This window comes from Condylura cristata, unplaced genomic scaffold (genome assembly GCF_000260355.1).
Source record: "Condylura cristata isolate star-nosed mole 26May11 unplaced genomic scaffold, ConCri1.0 scaffold00015, whole genome shotgun sequence".
NCBI classification, from domain to species: Eukaryota; Metazoa; Chordata; class Mammalia; order Eulipotyphla; family Talpidae; genus Condylura; species Condylura cristata.
In genome coordinates this window covers 652,166-671,328 of record NW_004567116.1, presented here as the reverse complement: position 1 = coordinate 671,328, position 19,163 = coordinate 652,166, and the positions used below count along the sequence as shown (strand labels likewise).

At 61.8% G+C, this 19,163-nt stretch overlaps 1 protein-coding gene across 1 annotated transcript in view; it reads right to left on the bottom strand.

Moving 5' to 3' along the window:
• CHKA (choline kinase alpha) overlaps positions 1–19,022 on the bottom strand; it is a 23,931-nt gene extending 4,909 nt beyond the window's left edge. Inside the window, exons 1-4 of the mRNA XM_012725117.1 lie at positions 18,920–19,022; positions 17,687–17,783; positions 9,927–10,038; positions 554–667 (exon numbers count right to left, since the gene is read on the bottom strand). Coding sequence (XP_012580571.1) covers positions 554–667; positions 9,927–10,038; positions 17,687–17,783; positions 18,920–19,022 — 426 coding nt within the window. The remainder of the gene's footprint in view (positions 1–553; positions 668–9,926; positions 10,039–17,686; positions 17,784–18,919) is intronic.
• Positions 19,023–19,163: the final 141 nt, after the last annotated feature.

The window sequence follows — 19,163 nt, the reverse complement described above, 5'->3', positions numbered from 1 at the left end:
GCGCGGGCGGAGGGCGCACACGGGCCGAGGCCACTTTGCCTCCGCGCCTGGGCCGACTCGCCTGCCGCTGGGCGCTACAGCTCATTATCGTGCTCAGGCTCCGCCCGGTGCTTCCCGCCCATAATTTCGGGCTGGCAGCCGCCACCTTCCCACTCGGGAGCCGTCAGACAGCCGTGACGCAGGGGTCGCGGGTCGCGAGCCTGAGCCTGCCGGGGCCGCGGGCCCCCCTCCGGGCCCCTCGCTGGGCCGTGCGTGTCCTCAGGAGCCTCCGTGGCCAGCGGGGCCCTGGCGTGGAAGCCGTGGCGTCACGCGGCCCGCACCGCAGCCGAGCAGCCAGGCGCGGTTCGCTCAGCTGTTCGTCCCCTCGGCTTTATCAGAAATGATGTTACGGCGCGGCTTGTGACTGCCGCGCTTGTTTTATCTGGCTGAAGGTATCTCTGCAGGAAAGAGGTTCTGAGGTAATTTCAGTAGCAAACGCGTTTCCTTCATTTCTGAGCCCGGCGCAGCAGGTGCGTCACCACCGCGGCCGCGGCGGCTGCCCCGCAGGTCTTACCGGGATGAACTGCTCCAGGCGGCCTTGGGGGAAGATGCCGTAGAGCTTGGGCCCCAGCGACCTCTCGGCCAGAATGGCGAACATCACGCTCTCCAGCACCATGGCCTCGGCCCCCTGGAACAGACGGCAGAGCAGGCGTCCAGTGCGTGCGGCCCCGCCCGCCCCGCCCGCCCCCCGCCCCACGCAGCCCACCACGGCCGGCACCTGGGGCCTCGCCCGCGGCCAAGGTCAGGCTGTGCGCTGAGGGTTCACGTGCCGCTCTCCCTCAGGTCGCTGGCGCCAAACCTAGGGCAGTGCGGGCATTGTGCTGTCTCGCGTGTCCTAGAGCTTTTGTGAGTTCCAGTCCCGGCACCCTGTCAAGGCCCCGACGACACACCCAGGGGCCCGCTCTGGGCAGAGCGCCTCCTGCGCCCCACTGCCCTGCGCGTCCAGGTGGACGGCCGGGACGCTGCTCGGGCAGGAGTTGCCCGGGCTCGGCAGCCCCGGCGGGGCCTCGGCCCCTCCCCGGCGCCTCCCGCCAGAGCGGCACTCTGCCTCCCGCCCTAGAATCTCGGGGACCTTAGTGGTGGGTCTCGGTCCTGCCTGGGAGGGTCCCGCAGCTGTGACCCGGGAAGAGCCTGCTCGAGGAGGCTCAGGAGAAACTGCTCAAAAGTACGAAAGCAAACAAGAGCCCCAGGTGGCCCGCTGGCAAGGAGCCAGGGAGCCCGAGGCAAAGCCAAGCCACTTCAAAGGGAGGGGCCTCATCAAAGCAGAAAGTGGCTGGCTGTGCTGGGAACCCCCAGTCATGCCCAGGCCCCGCCTCGTGGGCGCCACAGCCACAGTGTGCCCGCACGTCTGCGCCCCGATGCTCTGCAGTTCTGTACACACGACAGTCCTCCCAAGCCCTGTGCCGGGCCCTGAGACCAGTGCCGGGGTACTGGGGCTCCCGGGAGGTGACTCGTCGGAGGTGGTCACGGAGGCTGAGGGGAAGCTAGGACCGACGGTCACAGGTGAGACCTCACCAGAGCCCGAACACACCGGCCGCCCGCAGGCTCTGCGGTGGCTCCCACAGCCCGCCTGGACGTGCCACCCTGAACGAGGGGCAGAGCCCGCCGGGCAGGCAGGCCCAGGCCAGGGCACCGCCACGGAGGCCCGCTCGGCCCCGCCGTCGGCCCCGTCCCAGCCCCAACTCTCCAGGAGCGGGGCAGGGCTTCTGTCTCGGCAGCCAGCATTCTGCGGGGACTGAGACGTCCACTCCCCCGTCTGTGGAGACCAACTTAAGGGTGTGGACGCTGGCACGGCACAGACACCAGGGACACTCAGCGTGGAAAAGGCCTGCTTCACACTTAGCTTGACACCCCACTTTACGGCTGCTGTGAGTTCAGCATTCCGCACACGCCCACACAGGCCGGGGGGCTCCCGGGGGCCTGCAGGCCTGTGGCCCGGAGCCGCCTGGCGACCGGCGGTGCAGGTCAGGCCCCTGCCTCTCTGTGCTGTCCACGGCCTCCTCCTCACGCCGCAAAAAGGCAGGTGGCGCGTGCAGGCAAAGTCGGTCTTTTCGCTTTCTCTCCGTTTGTGGAGGGACGACTAGGGAGGGAGAACGAAGCGCCCGGTCACGAGCAGGAGAGACCGGCGCAGGGTGGGAATGGGGCGCAGCAGCGGGGCTCCCCGGCAAGCACCGGGCCCGACACCCTCCCGCTTGCTTGGAGGGCAGCGAGCAGCGAAGAGCGAGGCCACGGGCGGAGCTCAGGGCCCGGCCCCGCGCGGAGCGACAGCCACATCCAACAGCAGCTGGTCCTGCTTCCCCCGAGCGCTGCTTCTGGCGCCAGGCATTGCTGTGTTCACCCACGACAGCCACCAGTGACTCCTGGGGAGCCCCAAAGGCCCTGCCAGACGGCACGCCCACACTGGACGGACAGGTCAACGGGTGAGTCCAGGCAGGGCGGAATGACCGCAGTGGGGCAGAGACGACCACGTGACCGGTGGTGTGACGGGGGGCAGCTTCCAAGAAGGTGGCCGGCAGCTGAGGGCCGAGACGGAGCCATGCGAGGCCCACAGGAGGCCGGGGAGGCAGGAGCCGAGGAGGAAGGGACACAGCGGACAGACAGGCCGGCGCCCTGCGGGGCCGCGGCCGGGGCCGCCTTCCCCCGCCTACAACAGTGTTTCAAGTCAAGCCCTGGCCAAAAAGGGGGGCCCAGCAGGGCCGAGAGCCACGGCGGACAGAGCCCCGGCGTGGGGGCACCTTCGCCAGCGCCTCCGCCGCCTGCACCACCGCAGGGACCCGAGCAACACACACCCCCGGCGCCCCAACACCCGATGCGCGGGACGGGCACGGGGGGGCAGGAGCTGCCGGAGCCCCCTTCCTGCGGCTGGGGCGGGGCCGGGCCACAGCGCTCCCGAGTCTCCGGAAGATGGGTGGGCGGCAGACCCAAGCCCCACTCACAGGGCTCAGGATGACGCCGCCCGACGGCCACCGCATCCCTGTGACCCATGGCCCAGCGCGGGGCCCAGCCGCCAGCTCCCTGCAGGCCCTGGGGGGACAGCGGGGAGTGAGCGCGCAGCGGCGGGGTCCAGCCGCCCACCAGCGAGGCCAGAGCCAGCGCTCGCGGGCGCCAGTGCGCCACTGGCGGCGGCAATAGCGCCACAGCCACCTGCCCCCGGGGGGGCGTCACTGCCCGGCTTCCCCGTTGCAGCCGAGAGGACGGCGGCACCTCGCCTTGCTGCCCTCGGGAGGCCTCCGTGAGCAGGCACGAGCACAGGCCTCCAGCCTGCCGACCTCCTGCGGGAGCCGAGAGCGCCACGCTGCTGGGGGTCGGGGGACCGTCCCCCCACGCCACCTCTCGGCATCTCGCCCGTGGAGACGGGCAGCGGGCACCACAGGCCTGGGCCCGCGGTGGGCAGACCGGACGGCAGGCGCGGGCCTGTCCACTGGCGTGTGCCGGCAGCCAGCGCCAGCTGATGCCCGGGACGGAGCAGCAGGGACTTTATCACTTACTTGAAATTCACTCTCTTTCTGAGCTTGTTCGGATCCCCCCTCATTACAGGACCTCACACGTGCAGTGAGACCGGGAGGGGCGCGGCCACCACGACGGTCAGGCTGGCGAGACTGGGGGCGCCCCTGCCTGTCCTGCCTTCCGCAGCGGGGCAGCCGGCGCAGGCCAGGAGTGGCACAGCGCCCACGCGCCAGCCCGACCCCAGCGGCCGAGCCGCGGCGGCTCCTGAGTCGGCAGCCCAGGACCTCCTCTGGCTGAGCGCCGGCCCTCGCCCTCCCGGGGCACACAGGCAGGACGGCGTTCTCCCTGCGGGAACTGGGGTCCTGGCCGCGCCGAGGCCACCTCAGGTGCCCGAAAGGACACCTCGCTCTGCGGGTGGCGCCCAGCGCCTCCCCACCACTTCCGGCGAGAGCTTGCAGAGCAGGCTTGCCTTGGGCGCCTAGAAACCCTCAGCTGTCTTCAGCACTGGGCTGGGGAAAGCAAAGTTAATCAGAATTTTAGGGTCAGGGACCACCCTGGGGGCACAATGGGTTAAAGCTCCACCTTATGAAGCTGTCTGCAGCCTTCCTTCCATCCCTGGCTGGACAGTGACCCACAGGAACAGCAGGCCTCTCCTGGCCCGCCCGCTGCTCCCCTCAGCAGTGTCCTTCATCCACCTGCCTCTTCTGCTCCCCGCTCTGTCCCTGGTGAAGCCTCTCACTGCCCCTGCATCTCTGGCCTGTACCCCAGCTGTGTGTATAAATTTTAAAAATCTTAAAAAAAAAAAAAAAGGATTTTATAGTCAAATATTGTCTCTAGAAATATCTTTGTTCTTACAGTTAAATCAAGTCTGCTTAAGTCAGATTCAGGGGAAAGATCTTAATTTATTTTTTAAGTTTCTTTTTTTAAAGATTTATTTATTTGTGCATACAGAACTGGGGTACAGGCCAGAGGCTCAGGGGTAGTGAGAAGCTTCAGCAGAGACAGAGCGGGGAGCAGCGGGCGGGTGGAGAGAGGTCTGTCGCCCCTGTGATTCACCCCGGGCCGGGATCGAACTCACGCTAAAGTGGCTGCAGCTTCTTCGTGCTGTGCTCTGACCCGCCGCGCCCCCAGGGAGGGCCCTTAATTAAGAGAAAGACTGACCGGTGGAAAGCACGCGCACGCCTCTCCTGGCACAGCTCCTCACCACACAAGCGGGGCGCGGCGGATGCCAGACGCCCCAGCGCGCGAGCACGCTCTCCCTTGCCCTCTTCACGGGGAGGCGTTCCCCACCTCCCGGTGTTTTGTGAGCCCGGGCATGTCTCGCTCAGCAGGCTAAAGCAAACAAGTGCACGTCCATGCTACACAGCTGTTGCTAACAGTGTACTCGGCATTCGTGACAGCGTCACTTGATGAAGCGCACTCAGGGCAGAACTATACACCGGAAGGCGGACTTCGCCCCTGGCTGATCTGCCTTCTTGGCTGACAAGTCCGCAGGTCAGATCCTGTTACAGTGACAGCTACAGAAACACAGAGCACCACAGAAAAGCCTTGGCGACGGCCCAGGCCAGGTGGTGAGGGGAGGAGCAATGGCCAGTCCTCCCTCCCTCCCTCCCTCCCTCCCTCCCTCCCTCCCTCCCTCCCTCCCTCCCTCCCTCCCTCCCTCCCTCCCTCCCAACCCCCAGGCCCGCTGTCACTTAGCCTGGAGAAGTCCGCAGTTCCTGATGAATCTTCCCCACAGCACCAAGAAGTCCAGTGCTTCCTCTCCTGCAGGCCATGAGGCCCCAGCCTGGCACCGCCTCCCGCCAGGGGGCAGAGGGGGCCCACCGCGGCCCACCCCAGGGCGTCTGCTGCAGTGCTCGGCGCCACCGCGGGGCGGGGCTGATCCGGGACATCAAATCCACGGGCTGTGCTGCCAGAGGGAGGGCGGGCTGCTGCCCACCGGCCCGGCTGACTTCTGCATAACGGAATTTGACGGGCACGGCCAGTGTGCCCAGCCGCTGGTGCAGCGAGCTCTCGTGCAGGTGCTTCACCCCCGCTCCCGTGGGCGGCGTCCGCTTGGAGCATATCAGCCCCCTCCTGCCAGCTGCGCCCGCCTGCCCGCATTCGCGCCTGCCAGCGCCCAGAGAAGGCCGGGCTTCCGCCTGCCCCGTGCTGTTTCCTCAGTACAGAATGTTCAGGCCTGGGGCGGGCAGTCAGAGCAGGACCAGCGGCTCGCGCCAGGGAGAAGCGGCCAGAGGTGAGAGCGGAGGCCATCTCCTGAGGTGACCAGAGGCCCAGAGGCCCAAGAGTTTGCTGTCCAGAAAGGACGCACTCCAGAGACGCGGTGCACGCGGGCTGGCCTCCAGGATCCAAGTGCAGGCGCCATCCACCTGGTACGGCCACGGGCCGGCCGCCCCCCAGTCAGGCCCGGGCAGGTCCCGCCCCCGCACCCCCTCGAGGCCGCCCTGCGCAGGCGGCAGCCGTGTGCTCAAGTGGCCCCGGGCCTGGCTCTGGTGCCGGCCCCACGCTGGTCACCCGAGCACACGACGCCTGGGAGGGCTGTCGGCCAGGCGGCTGTGCGGGCTATCAGGTGACCGTGGGCCCAGCCGCAGGGCTGTCCAGTACGGCCCAGCCTCCACTTCCTGGCTTCCAGGCAAGTATTCTGAGCTTGAGCCTTCCTGGTTTTTTACATTTGCTGGAAATATTCTACAGAGCACACTGAAACATGAAGACGGGTAGTGCTGAAATAAGTCACGTCACAAGCACACAAGCCTAAGAATTTAACAAGAACAGGGGTTCTGATGTTCTCCCTTACGTTGGGGGCCACTCGGGCACATTTCGATCCTTTTGAACTCGATGGACATCAACAGGTGACCAGACTTTCACTGTGGCCTCACAGGGCTCACGAGCACCAGTATCAGCCTGCAGTTACCCAAAACACAGCTGTTTCCCAGACAGCGTCCATGGGCACGGCGCAGGGGCAGGGCTGTCCCTGCACGCCGGCTGCGGCCCAGGACATGGGGACTGATGCCGCGGCCAGACACATGGGCCCTCCGGCGACCTGCAGGCAGCCTCTCTGCCGCAGCCTCCCCAGGAGCAGCCTCCTGCGGCACGCAAGGCAGGTCAGCCCGCGCCTCTCCAGGCCTCCGTCTAGCTCCCTGCTGGGACGGTGCCGGCTGGACTTGGTTTCCGTCATCCCGCAGCAAACACTGGCGGCCTCCTCCCCCGAACGAGAATGACCTGCCCCAGAGACGCTGGCGCTCACGGCTGTCGGCTCGGGCTGCGGCATTTCACGTCCTGCAAACGCACGCACAGTCCTCTCCAAGCTGTCTGCCCGCCCTGCCCTCAGAAGGCCCCTTCTTCCCCTCGCCAAGCAGCGGACTCTGCAGGTCCTGGGAACCAGCAAATCCGCTGACCCTGGGATGCGGTTTGGGAAGAGACAGACCGTCTTTGGGGGGCAGCTGGCTGCCCGGCGCCTCCGGGAAGGAGGGGCGCCCAAACCCAGCCTCAGGGAGGTGGCTGTAAATGTAAATCAAAAAAATATTTTCTATGTCAACGTACAGGCCTCTCAGCCCCGCGGCCTGGAGCGCTCGGCGGCGGGAGGCGGCCCCGCCCGAGAAGGGTGTCCGAGAAGGCTGGCCGCTGCAGACGCATGTGCATGTGGAGACCTGTGCGTGCTTTCCTCTGAGCATAAAAAACAAAAAATCTTGAGCTTCTACGTAACTTATAAACTACGTCTGAATTACACGAGAAGCGTTTGTGCTTCTGTGTGTCTCGTTTTAATACACTCGTGAAAGTGATGCGCTCGCCACCCTTCTGCTCAGCCACATTCTGCAAACAGCAGGGGCTGGGTGAGCCTCTCCCCCACCACGCTGAAGATGCGTGGACCATGCCCCCCAGAGCGCTGGGACGGCTCGCGCTGGCTGGCGTGGACCCCGGCTCTGTCCAGAGCCCCTGTGCGGGCCCTCGGCATGGCCCCTAGCTGTCCACGCCTGCCTGTGAAACCCTGCAGAACTTGAGAACCAAAACTACTTAAATTTGAGGCACTAGGATTCAGTTTCACGAATTTCAACCCTCAGCCAGGAGTGCGCGGACTATGAAGCAAAGGAGCAGACTTTTTTGCAACAAAATTGAGTGCATAATCCAGTGAGTCAATGGCGAGGTGGCTTAATGCTGCTTTTCATCCAGCAAACTGCTTGCCTAGCTTTCCGCCCAACACGCTTTCAGGCGATTTCTACCCTTCCAGGACAGGGCCTCAGGAGTAGAGACGAACATTCATCCAGTAAGACTCTGCGGCCCTGCCTAGTGGCGCAAGGGTCACAGCACAGCACCAGGAGGCGAGCCCCGGCCAGGGAGGGACCCACATGGCGTGACAGACCTCTCCTGCCTCCTCTCTGCTCCCCTCAGCAGTGTATTTCTGCTCCCCACTTGTCTGTGGTGAACCCTCTCCTCCCCCGCCCCTGGCCCATAACCCAGTTCTTGTATGTGTAAGTAAATACACCTTTAAAAAACGCTGAGAGGCCATGGTAGTGTGCGCCCCACCCTCCCCCCAATTTGAACTTATGTAAAACATACCCCAGTCTATGGCCTGTAGGGCTCCATGATAAGTGATGTGATCATTCTATTTATTTTTCTAAGCATCGAACGGTCTTTTTTCCCCTTAAAAGTAGAAAGGGACACAGAATTCTATTATAATAAGTTCTATTTCCAGACATTTCCACTGAAGTTAATGATATTATGTAAGAAGTAGCACTGGAAGAGATACGTTTGGACTAAATAGTAACAACTGGCTGGACTGTCCACTTGGGGAAGGCTGCCCGCTGCCCGCTCCACTGGGTGGCCCCCGCCTGCACCCTTGGCGCTGTGCCCCCAGCGCGGCCCCCGCAGCCCACGGGCCCGGTCCCTTTCGCAGCTGAAACCAAGTGGGATTTAAGTTCCATCGCTCAGCCTCACCTGCCAAGTGTCAAGGGTCGGACCAGCGCTGCGGCCAGTGACGGGCACCCAGGCAGGCAGACCCAGACAGCCCCCTTGACAGCACCCCTGCCATGCTAGGGCACAGAGGAACCCCGGCTCGGGCCTGCGCCAGAAGGGCTCCCCGCCGGCTCACGCATGCTGCAAATGCTTCTCAGTGGCCCGAGAAACAACTGCCTCATCAGTCACAGCCGCACAAGTCTCACCTCATACGCAACCCCAGCTGCCGGTGATTGTTTTGCAAGCACAAAACACCAGTGAGCAGAAAGGGGGCTCCCGTTAAGAGAACGTAAGCAGGGCTCCCTGGTGGAGCAAGGGGTTAAAGCACAGCCTCACAAAGCTGGCCAGAGCGCTTCAGCACGAGCTCAGTCCCAGCCAGGGAGGGACCCCCAGGGCGCAGCAGGCCTCTTCTGTCTCCCCGCTGCTGTACTTCATTAATCTGCCTGTTCTGCTCCCCGCTCTGTCTCTGGTGCAGCCTCTCACTCCTGCACCTCTGGCCTGCACCCCAGGTCTGTGTGCATAAATGAATAAATCCTTAAAAAATAAACAAATCTCTGTGCAAGGGCTTAATGGAGGAACTACTTGTGACAGTTCACAGATGTTTAAAAAAAAGTGCAAATGTAAACAATCCTCTAAGAAAAGTGGCTAAAAAGACTGATCTCATTAAAAGTGCCAAGAGGACATTAGTGGGATATTTCAAAAACTGCTTTGAGACATCATCAAATAAAAGCGGCCTACCCAGGAAACCCCGCCAGCCCCGGGGAGCTTCTCGCCATCACAGGCCAGAGTGGCCGACAACCTAGTCCTCGGCCTCCGGACGGCTCCCCGGCTCCAGCCCTGCCCCCCATCGTGACAGTGGCTTAGAGAAGTTAGCGCCTAGACGGCCAGCTTTAGCTTTCAGGAAACACCTGACAAGTTCTCATAGACATGACACGGCCAGGTATTTAGAGTGAACTGAGAGATGGCTCTTTCAAAAAATGAAGCCAAACTACTCTCTAAAAATGAAAATGGGCCATTCAAAGAAAACTGAAATGTCATCCAAGAAACATACCGACCAAACTGTGTGTGTGGTCAGCAAACGGGAAATGGCCCAGGCGTTCGGAGGGTGCTACGCCGGGAGACAGTTTAGCCAGGCAGGCACTTGACTGGGAGAGTAACAACACGCAGAAAGGCCGCGAACCAACAGCGGTCGGGTCACGGGCCTCGGAGGGTGGCGGCGGCAGGCCCGCCTGCCCTCAGGCTCGCCCGGTGAGGCCAGCGCCGGGCTCGGGAGCTTCCACGTGCAGAAACGCCAAGTGTCATCAAGCACTGGGAGACACGTAACCGACATCAAGCTTCCCCTGGGCATACAATCGGGAATATTCATCCTCATTTCCTAACAAGAAGTGAGCAGAAATTCCCTTGAAATGGAGACAAACGTCACACCGAGTGGCCAGGCCAGCTGCCAGCGATGCCCTGGGCGCCCGGGCCCACTCCCCGCGCAGACTCACCATCTTCAGGATGGCGCCGTACAGCCGCAGCAGCACCTTCCGGGGCTCGTCGCCCATGGGGGCCACCGTGTCGGGCAAGGAGCACTGGAACAGCATGTTGCTCAGGCCGCCTCTGTGGGGAAGAGGGGGAAGTGTTTGCGCCTTGGGTGCATGACGCCACCCGCGGGGAGCACAGGAAGCCGCGGCTCCTATCCCGCGCCCACCCCCTGGGCAGGGGCCACAGACAGCGCTCTGCAAGCCTCGGGGGCCCAGGCACGCCGAGGACCAGTGCTGTCTGGGTGAGTTCTGGCTCCACAGCAGGTGAGACCTACCTGGGCCGTCTGCCTCTGGCAGACCCAGCACCCCCTGCCCCTGGGTCTCCCCTGGGTCCACAGTACCCACAGATCCCACGGCCGCCCCCGGGGGCCACCCTCACAGTGCCTCCCTGCATCGCCGCTCCCAGCTCAGCCCCTTTGCTTCGGGATCAGAAACAATTTCTCAGCCACTTCTGACTAACAGCTTCCCCCAAACGTGCGCCATCAGCTGACGGTCAGGGGTAACGCGCCTCAACACGAGCGACCACCCGGCCGCTGCCCCACTGCCGCGATCTGAAATAATGAAGCGCTGAGCCAGTGCACAACCGGTGAACGCCGCCTGTGATGCTGTTACAGCCCCGCAGCACCGTCCGGTCCCCCCCAGGGCGCAGCAGGCCCCTCCTGTCTCCCGCTGCTCCCCTAGGCAGCAGGTTTCACTGGGATTTTTCCCTTGGGAGGGGGGCAATGGAGAAATGAGCAGGTGTGAGGGGAGAGGGGGGCCAAAGACCGAGGTGGGGAGCCCAGGTGCTAAGGAGGGAGAAGGGAGGATGACGATTCGGAATGACTGTCTCTGGGGAGTCCTCTCACACCCCCGCACCTCTGGCCTGCACCCCAGTTCTTGCGTGCCAGACTAAATCCATCTTCTCACATTTTGTCTTCAATGCGAAAAACCCTCGCGAGCGCCAGGGACCTCAGCAAACCTAGGGGAAGGCAAAGGGGCTGGAAGCCAGCCCTGGGGGTGGCCCAGAGCGGCCGCCGCCTTCTGCACTGTGCCAGCAGCTCACCACGGAGCGGGGACGCAGCTGCACCGCCCCCACCAGGGCTCCGCTACCAGGCAGCGGCCGGGCAGCAGCCTCGCCCTCCTTCCAGACACGCACTGCTGAAAGCCCAGCCGGTGGGCAGACAGAGCGGCACTGTTCTAGCGAAGCTGTGTGGCCTGAGTCGGGCTCACGCCCACCCCCATGGGCCTGGCGCCCGCCAGGCAGGCCCGCACCCTGCCGGCCCCTCCCCGCCTCGGCGTTCACAGGCGCCAGTGGCAGGATGTAACCTGTTGGGGTTGGGGTTTGGTGTCAAAACAAATCAAACCGACCACAGCCCAAGGAGGACCCCATGTGTGAAAGGACACCCAGAAAGAGGTCGGTGACCAACGAGACGAGGCCTACCTGGGGAACCAGGCGGCAGGAGGGGAGAAACGCCAGACTGCCACGTGCTCGGTGCCAGCCCTCCTGAGCAGCGGTCAGCTCGCTAGGAGTGTCAGAGGTCTGAAACGGCCGCTTTTGGCCCCCGGGTCACGGCCCCATCACATACGCTGTCAAAATGGGGGCACGGGGCCCTCACCCCATGAGCCGGCGACGCCAGGGATGGCATAGGCAGGTGCGGGCACCACAGATAGGCCGGCGGGCAGCAGGAGGCCCCCAGGGAGTGCCCACATCCACCCCCGCCCCAGGCTCCCCTGGAGGACGCATCCCGGAGCGCTGGCAGGCATGGAAATACCACACCCGTTTCTTCATGTCCAACTAACCAAGCATTAACTCACAGTCACGATGAGCGACTCACCCATGAAGAGAGTTTTCAAAAATGCTGAAGACGGGCCTCCCTGGGGACGCAGGGCGGGATCTCAGCACTGTGAAGTGGTCCCAGTCACCATGGCCTGCGTCCGGTCCCCGGCCAGGGAGGGGCCCCAGGGCGCAGCAGGCCTCTCCTGTCTCCCCAATCTCCTCAGCAGTGTATCTCCGTCGATGCACCTGTTCTGCTCCCCACTCAGCCTCTGGGGAGACCGTTCAGCCCCCGCACCTTTCCTGCACCCCAGTTCTTGTATGCATAAATAAACACATCTTTAAGAAATAAAAAAAGGCAATACAGAGAGAAAACCTGCCGTAGCCCAGGTGCAGGGCCCACCCCGCGGTGGCCACCCACTGCCTCCTTCGCACTCAGCAGCCGCCTGGAGCCACAGCAGGAGCTCAGGCAGCCGAGGCGGGTTTGCTTCAAAACTTGACCAGATTTTATCAGCCTTGCTGAGGGGACTAATGCAGGCTGACCTGCAAGCTGTATGACTTGCTTGACTTTCAGATTTTAGACTCCACATCCCCAGAAATCATGTTCATCTGGATCTGAAAGACCCCCAAAACTAAAAGACAATCAGTGACCCAGATTCTACCAGTCGGACATAGCCACTTTGAACTTGAGGGCTCTTTTTTTAACTTGGAGGGTCTTTTTCTTATTTTCCTAGCTTCCTTTTTCTTTTTATCAAAATCAGGCTCACACTGACCATTCCATGAGGTCCCTTTTCGGTCTCACACGTACACCTGTGTAGCCCGGCAGAGCCTGCCCGGGGCTTCTGGATGGAGCCTGACAGCGCCCCACAGCGCAGCCGCCGCACCCTTCACCCGCTCACCCCTGGGGTCTCAATCCGTCGCCTAGCTTTTTAACCAACACAAACTTGACATATCAGAATATAACCTATAGAACACTACACTGCCAGTGATGACAAGTAGTTTTAATAGTCAGAGGCAACTGAGGTGCCCACACTGTTGGAGTGGACGAAGGACAGGCAATACTTCACCATCCAAAACCGCTGCAAGTAAGTACTGTGAGGCCGTCGGGGAAACAGCCAAGGAGAACAGGCCCCAGACACTGGAGGCAGCACCAGGTGACCCCGAAGCAGCTTCCCTCCAAACCCGTAACTGCGCTACGCCACCCTCACAGCATGCAGTTAGCCACACCAGCCACAAGGGGGGGCTAAATCTAAAGTATCAGATGAGCTAGAAATTTCCATGTGCGTGGAGGCCTCTCCGCGAGCAGCGTCCAGAGGAGCAGTGTCCAGAGGAGCTCGCTGGGCAGGCTCCCCTGAGAGACCAAGGCCTGGGCGGCCCCGGTTCTCGCAGCTGAGGGAGCGCACGCCTGCCTGCGTCAGTCTTCTTGGAATGACCAGTCCAGCAAGTCGCCTAAACGACAAGTCAAATATGGAGCCAAATGCCCCAGGCACAAGGCCCGGCTCATGGGGCCGGGCGACGATGCAGCTGCAGGCGGCTGGTGCTGGTGCTCCCAGCACCCGCACCCCTTACACCAAACACTGGTTCCAGGTTTCAAAATTCTGACCTGGGGTGTTTCAGAAACCGAACTTTAATACCCACTCAAAATGGTGGCCACCTGCAGCAAAGGAAGTTGTACATTTATCTAACCATTTGTTCTGCCCCATTGCCTTTCTCAGATGGTGGCTTCTCTATCAGAAGTCAACAGTCCTACACGAAGGGCGTCTCAGAGACACTGACATGTTACCTACAGCACAAAACCTGAGGTGCGGCGAAGCACAAAATCAAGTTCCTCCAACTAACCAAGTTCAAGGTCGGGACTGAGCGCTCATGTCTAGAACACGTCCAGTTAGTTTGGAGCTGTGATGCTGGTCTGCAGGTTTTCAGGAAGAGAGAAGTAAAACGGAGATTTCCTCACCACCTCCCAAATAAGCAAATGAGGAAACCCCCTGAGGAATACCAGTCTCCCCATCTGGGGGCCCAGGAGCAGTACCAGCACCCCACACCGGAACAAGAGGCCAGCACTACCGTGAGCAGCAGAAGGGGCTGTGGGTCCATCCTCTCTAAAGCTGGGCTCCCAGCCTGTCCACCCACCTGTCAAAAACATCAAAACCACCAGTAGGAGGCCTCCCTGGTGGCGCAAGGGGTTGGCGCGCGGCACTGTGAAGCTGTCCGTAGCCCCCCAGCATGAGTTCAATCCCCGGCCAGGGAGGGACCCAGGGCGCAGCAGACCCCTCCTGTCTCCCCGCTGCCCCCTCAGCAGTGTCTTCTGGTGGGTCTGCCTGTTCTGCTCCCCACTCTGTCTGGTAAATCCTCTCACCACCCCCTGCACCTCTGGCCTGCACCCCAGTTCTATATGCATAAATAAGTAAATCTTTAAGAAGAAACAAAAAACCACCAAGGAACCAGCCATGAAAACGCATTCACGCCGCCTGAGTGTGAGAGGTCAGCAAATCCTGTCCACGGAGCCTTTCTGCTGCCTCAGCTGCAGGACACAGCCTGCTGGCTCGAGGCGCCACTCAGCTGGGGGTCCTGAGTCCTCAAGGACTCAGTCTGTAGTGGGCAGCAGGCGGCTGGTCATTTCGCTGAAGAACAGGTTGTAAGGTGAACGGAGAGCCGAGAGCCTCCATTCCTAGGAACGCTTTATCCCACAGAAAATAATGCTGGGTAGTTCTGGAGTAAAGTCAACTAAACAGGTAACAGTTTACTATGTGACGGTGTCTTTCGTTCAGCAACATGTATATAAACATCCCCACAACCCAGCTCTCTCTTGTATTTGGAGGCCAAGAAGGTCGTGGAGAGTTTATTTAAGGTCTTTTTCTTTTTTAAGGATTTATTTATGCACACAAGAACTGGGGTACAGGCCAGAGGTACAGGAGGTGAGAGGAATCCCCGGAGACAGAGTAAGGAGAACAGGAGGATCTGTGGAAACACACTGCTGAGGGAGCAGTGGGGAGACAGGAGGGGTCTGCTGCGCCCTGTGGGTCCCTCCCTGGAGCTGAAACTTAACCCCAGTGCCACAAGGTCTTGACATAGACTGCTCCTCATGATACATCCATTTTTCTCCCCAAATTTTAAATTCCAGTAAAATACACATCACATACTATTTAGCTGTGGTCGTCATTTCCACGCCACAAAGCTGAACCCACACGGGCACCCCAGTGTCTCACAGACCTGACCCCTGGGAAGCTCGCACAGGGGAGCCGGCCTGCGCAGCCCCCCTGGAGACTGGCCCGCAGATGGCCGTAGACGGCCCCAGGCATGTATCGCGGGCCTGGTCTGTCCCCAGACACGCCGCACCGCCGCTCCTGCGGGAGGAGGCCCAGGAGGGGGCAGCCAGGCTCAGGCAGCAGCGTCGCTCACCTGCGCGACAAGGCGGCGTGGCCGGCCGGCCGCAGGAGACACCGGCGCCAGGGAGCGCAGCGGCTTGCTGGCGGGCCTGAGCTCAGGGCCTGACCCAGGAGCTTCAAGCGCACCATCAACAAGTCAAAATGACTCGCAAGGAAACGAAAAGCACACTGTAGTCACAACCACAATCACGGCCAGAAGCCCGGCCGGGGGTCACAGCACAGCGCCGCGTGGCGAGTAGGCGCGGAGTGAGTCTTTGCAGAGTTTCTTCTAAGCACCAAAAACTCAGCTTGAAGCAACCGTGGCTGGGAGGAAAACAAACCCCACCCTTGAGTGAAGTGACGGTAGCGCCCCAGCTCAGGAGTGGCTCCCCCAGTCTGGACACCACGCCCGGGGCAGAATCCTGAGAGCTTCCCCCAGAAAGTGGCCGGAAGCTGCGAGGCCTGGCCCAGTCCCTGAGGCCTCCAGGGCGACCTGCCCAGCAGAGCCACCCTCAGGCACCAGCCCTCAGGCACCCAGCCGTGGCCCTCACTGGGGCGGAGCGGGCGAGGTGTCCTGCAGCACCCTGGCGCCGGGCGCCAGGGGCGCTCCATGTTACCAAACACCCGGGGTTCGGGTGAACAGCGCCTCCGCTCTTAATGACCGTTTCCTTTCCAAAAATCGAGCGCCGCCAGCCCTGGCCGGTGCCGCTCTGGTCCCGCACCCGTGGGGCCAGACTCCCTGTCTCACCACGCACACTGTCTCGCCCACCCCGGGGAGCAGCCCGTGACACCTCCAAACTGCCAGCTCCCAAATTCCTCCTTTCCATGCTCAGTGCGGCTGCCCAAAGGCAGTCCTCTCACCCACACTCATCTCCTGGCTCTCGGCCGGTCTCGCCTCCAAGCGAGCCTTCGGGTCACCTCAGAAAGTGTCCCTGAAATAGCACTGCGGGCGGCCCACCCTGACTTCCTGGGGACCGGCCGGCCCTCTGCCCACTCCCCAGAAAGGCCCCCGCTCCTTCCAGAGCCCAGGCGCTCCCACTCTCCACAGCGCCCACAGCCTCCTGCCCGTGCCACCTCTGGCCGCAGCGGTTCCAGCCCTTCCTCGGAGGGACGCATGCCGTGAGACACAGGATCACCCTCCCCTGTGGGTACAGAGCGGCCCCTGGAAAGCGAAGGCTTCAGAGCTGCACTGGGCACACCGGGCCCCGTTAGCTGGAGCATGGGCGATCCTGGGTGGGGGTGCAGGCCAGCAGCTGGGCCCCGACAAGGAACACGAGGAGAATGCAGGGGCCAGACAAGCCAAGGCTAGCCTGGGGACGCCTCCCGGTCTAACAGCAGCCAGAGCCCGGCTGCAGGCCGCAAGGTCCTACACAGGGGAACTGGTGTCCCCTAGCCGGCAGCGGACAGTAGAAACTGAAGTAAAATGCACTGCCGGTGAAATCGGCACTCCCCCCAAAAAGGCAGACGCCTGGCAGGGCGAGGCCACAATCTGGATGGCAGTGGATGGCAACCACAGGCTGCTGAACGAAACGAGCGAGGCCTGGGCAGGCGGAGGGTTCCGTGCCCCCAGGTGGTCTCCCCATCTCAGGAGGTCAGGTCTCTACTCCAGCCACAGGGGCTGCACCGTCGCACCAGAATAACCCCAGAAGTTACTTCGTGGGCGCTGGCAAACTGACTCTAAACTCGACACGAAGAGGCGAAGGACCCAGAGACGCCAACTCAGGCCTGAGGAGGTGACGGCCAAGGACTAGCCCTGTGGACGGAAGACGTGTTCAAAAGCTGCAGAGTCGAGGCAGCGTGGGGCTGGCTGGCAAGACAGACAGCGCACGGGGAGCATAACAGAAACCCCCAGACAAATTTACACCAACGGCCCGATGACCCTGACGAAGGATCAAGAAAATTCCAAAGAGACAGAACAATCTTTCAACAATGGGTACTCAACACTGGACTTCGACCATGGAAAATGAAATCTGTACAGACCCTACATCTCCACAAAACTGTCTCAAAAGGAACACAGGGGCCTCTCTGGTGGCAGCTCTCTGGGAGACAGCACTATCTGGTTTGGCAGCCACCCAGCCAAGTTCCATCCTTGGCCAGGGAGGGACCCCAAGGGCGCGGCAGACCCCTCCTGTCTCCCCGCTGCTCCCCTGTGCTTTGTCCATCTGCATCTGCCTGTTCTGCTCCCCACTCTGTCTCTGGGGAAGCCTCTCACCGTCCTGACCTCTGGCCTGTCCCCCAGTTCTGTGTGCAAAAATAAATCTTTTTTTAAAAAAGGAAAAAAGTTCTGGTCTCTGAGTTAGGCCCAGAAAGAATTTTAAAAGCGAGCCCAAGGCTGCCATTCAGAGAGCAGAGCTGAGAAAGGCCTGGAGATAGAAAACAAAAACTTCATTCAGGTCCCTAACTATTCCTGATAAAGGGGAAGGAGTGATTCCAAAACAATTTTTTTTTAAAAAGCTCCTATAAAAAGGTAGGCAGGGCCCGAGTCAGGAGCTCGGGGAGTAGCCGCACGCTCTTCTCCAGCTACAGGAAGCCACGTACTCGTTTGAGCAAACAGGTATTGGTGAATACCTGGCCACAGGCCACAGGCCAGACTAGAGGCAACGCACCTGTGTCCAGGGTCCAAGGGAGGACTGCGGGGCAGGCCTGGACTCAGAGCAGAAGGGACCGAGAAAAGCAAGCCTGGTGGGAACGCGGCTCCCAGGCCTCACTCCACGGCGCAGGCATGGGGCCCGGGAGTGCGCAGGCCGCCGGCTGCTGGCGCCTCAGAGAGAGAAAGCAGAAGCACCTGTGGGGGGAGGACATGGGGCAGACTGCAGGGGACAGCCGCCAGGGTGAGGCTGGCAAGCCTCTGCAGATGACCAGCACAGGCCAAGAAGCAGGGCTGGGGAAGTGAGGAGTGTCGGGAATCCGGGCCAGCTGGAGCCGGGCCCTGGACAGGGCCCCGAGTCCCAGCCAAGGTCCCATCCCTGACCCCAAGGGTGGCCGCTGCCTCCTCTGCATTAAGCGAGGCATCGCCCGCCCTCCTCACTGAAGCCCTCTTCTCTCTTTAGCAGACTCATCCCACGAGTACACGTGCTCCCGGGCAACAGGCCTATGCACACAGCACTCCTCAAAATGGTTCTCCAATCCAAAAGGAAAGAAGGCTGTGTCTTCCAACAGTTCTATTCCTGAGAAAAACAAAACACCCTCAATGCTTTCAAAATGACGCAGCTGAACAAAGCAAAGGTCTGACTGGGCTGCCGGGTCTGGGGCCTAGGGCCGCGGGCTGGTTTTCAGGTCTCCCAACACCTGCAGGCCTACCTGCAAGTGAGATGAAGTGGGTGTCCCGGAGGGAACCGGGGTTGGCTACCCCTTTGCTCTCCCTTCTGCTTTTCTTCCCACTGCCTTTGACGCATACGCGCAAAAGCTGCTTGTGCCAGAGGTCAGAGGCACAGGAAGGAAGTGAAGCTCAGTCACTGCTGCTGCATGTGTGGCTCTGGCGAGGCTGGCAGAGAAGCAGTCAGATGACTAACCTGCATCTGGCTGCACTGGGACCCCGGCCAGACAGCCGCGGACACCAACCAACTGGCCAGCCGGTGAAAAGACACTGGCAGAAAGAGGCAGCACATTTGCAAAGGGCGGGGTGGAAGGACCCACAGAAACCCACCGGCCATCTCTGGGCAGCAGCTCGCGTGGACTTCTCGTGTGAATATGCACACGGAACGTTTCTGCAACAAAAGCCACCGAGCTCGGCCCTGCGGCTGAAGTAACGCGGCGCTTTCTGCTCGCGGGCAGTCCCCTCGAGGAGTCACACCCCCGCTGGCCAGCGGCGCCGCGGGTCGGGGCCAGGGAAAAGTTACAAGCGCGTCCCGCTAGCGAGGCGGCCGCGGCCTCCTCCCCGACCGCAGGAACCCCCGAGGCGTTTCTCAGCTCCGTCACAAAACCGGGTGGTCGGCGCGTCATTGTTCTCCCCAGGAGCCCCATTCCCACAGCCCGCTTCCCGGAGCCCGAGTCCTGGCGGGTCTCGGCCGCGGGCCGGCTGGATCCGGACGGGGGGCAGCGGGGCTCGGGGAGGGTGTTTTTGGGGGGCAGCCGCGCCCCCGG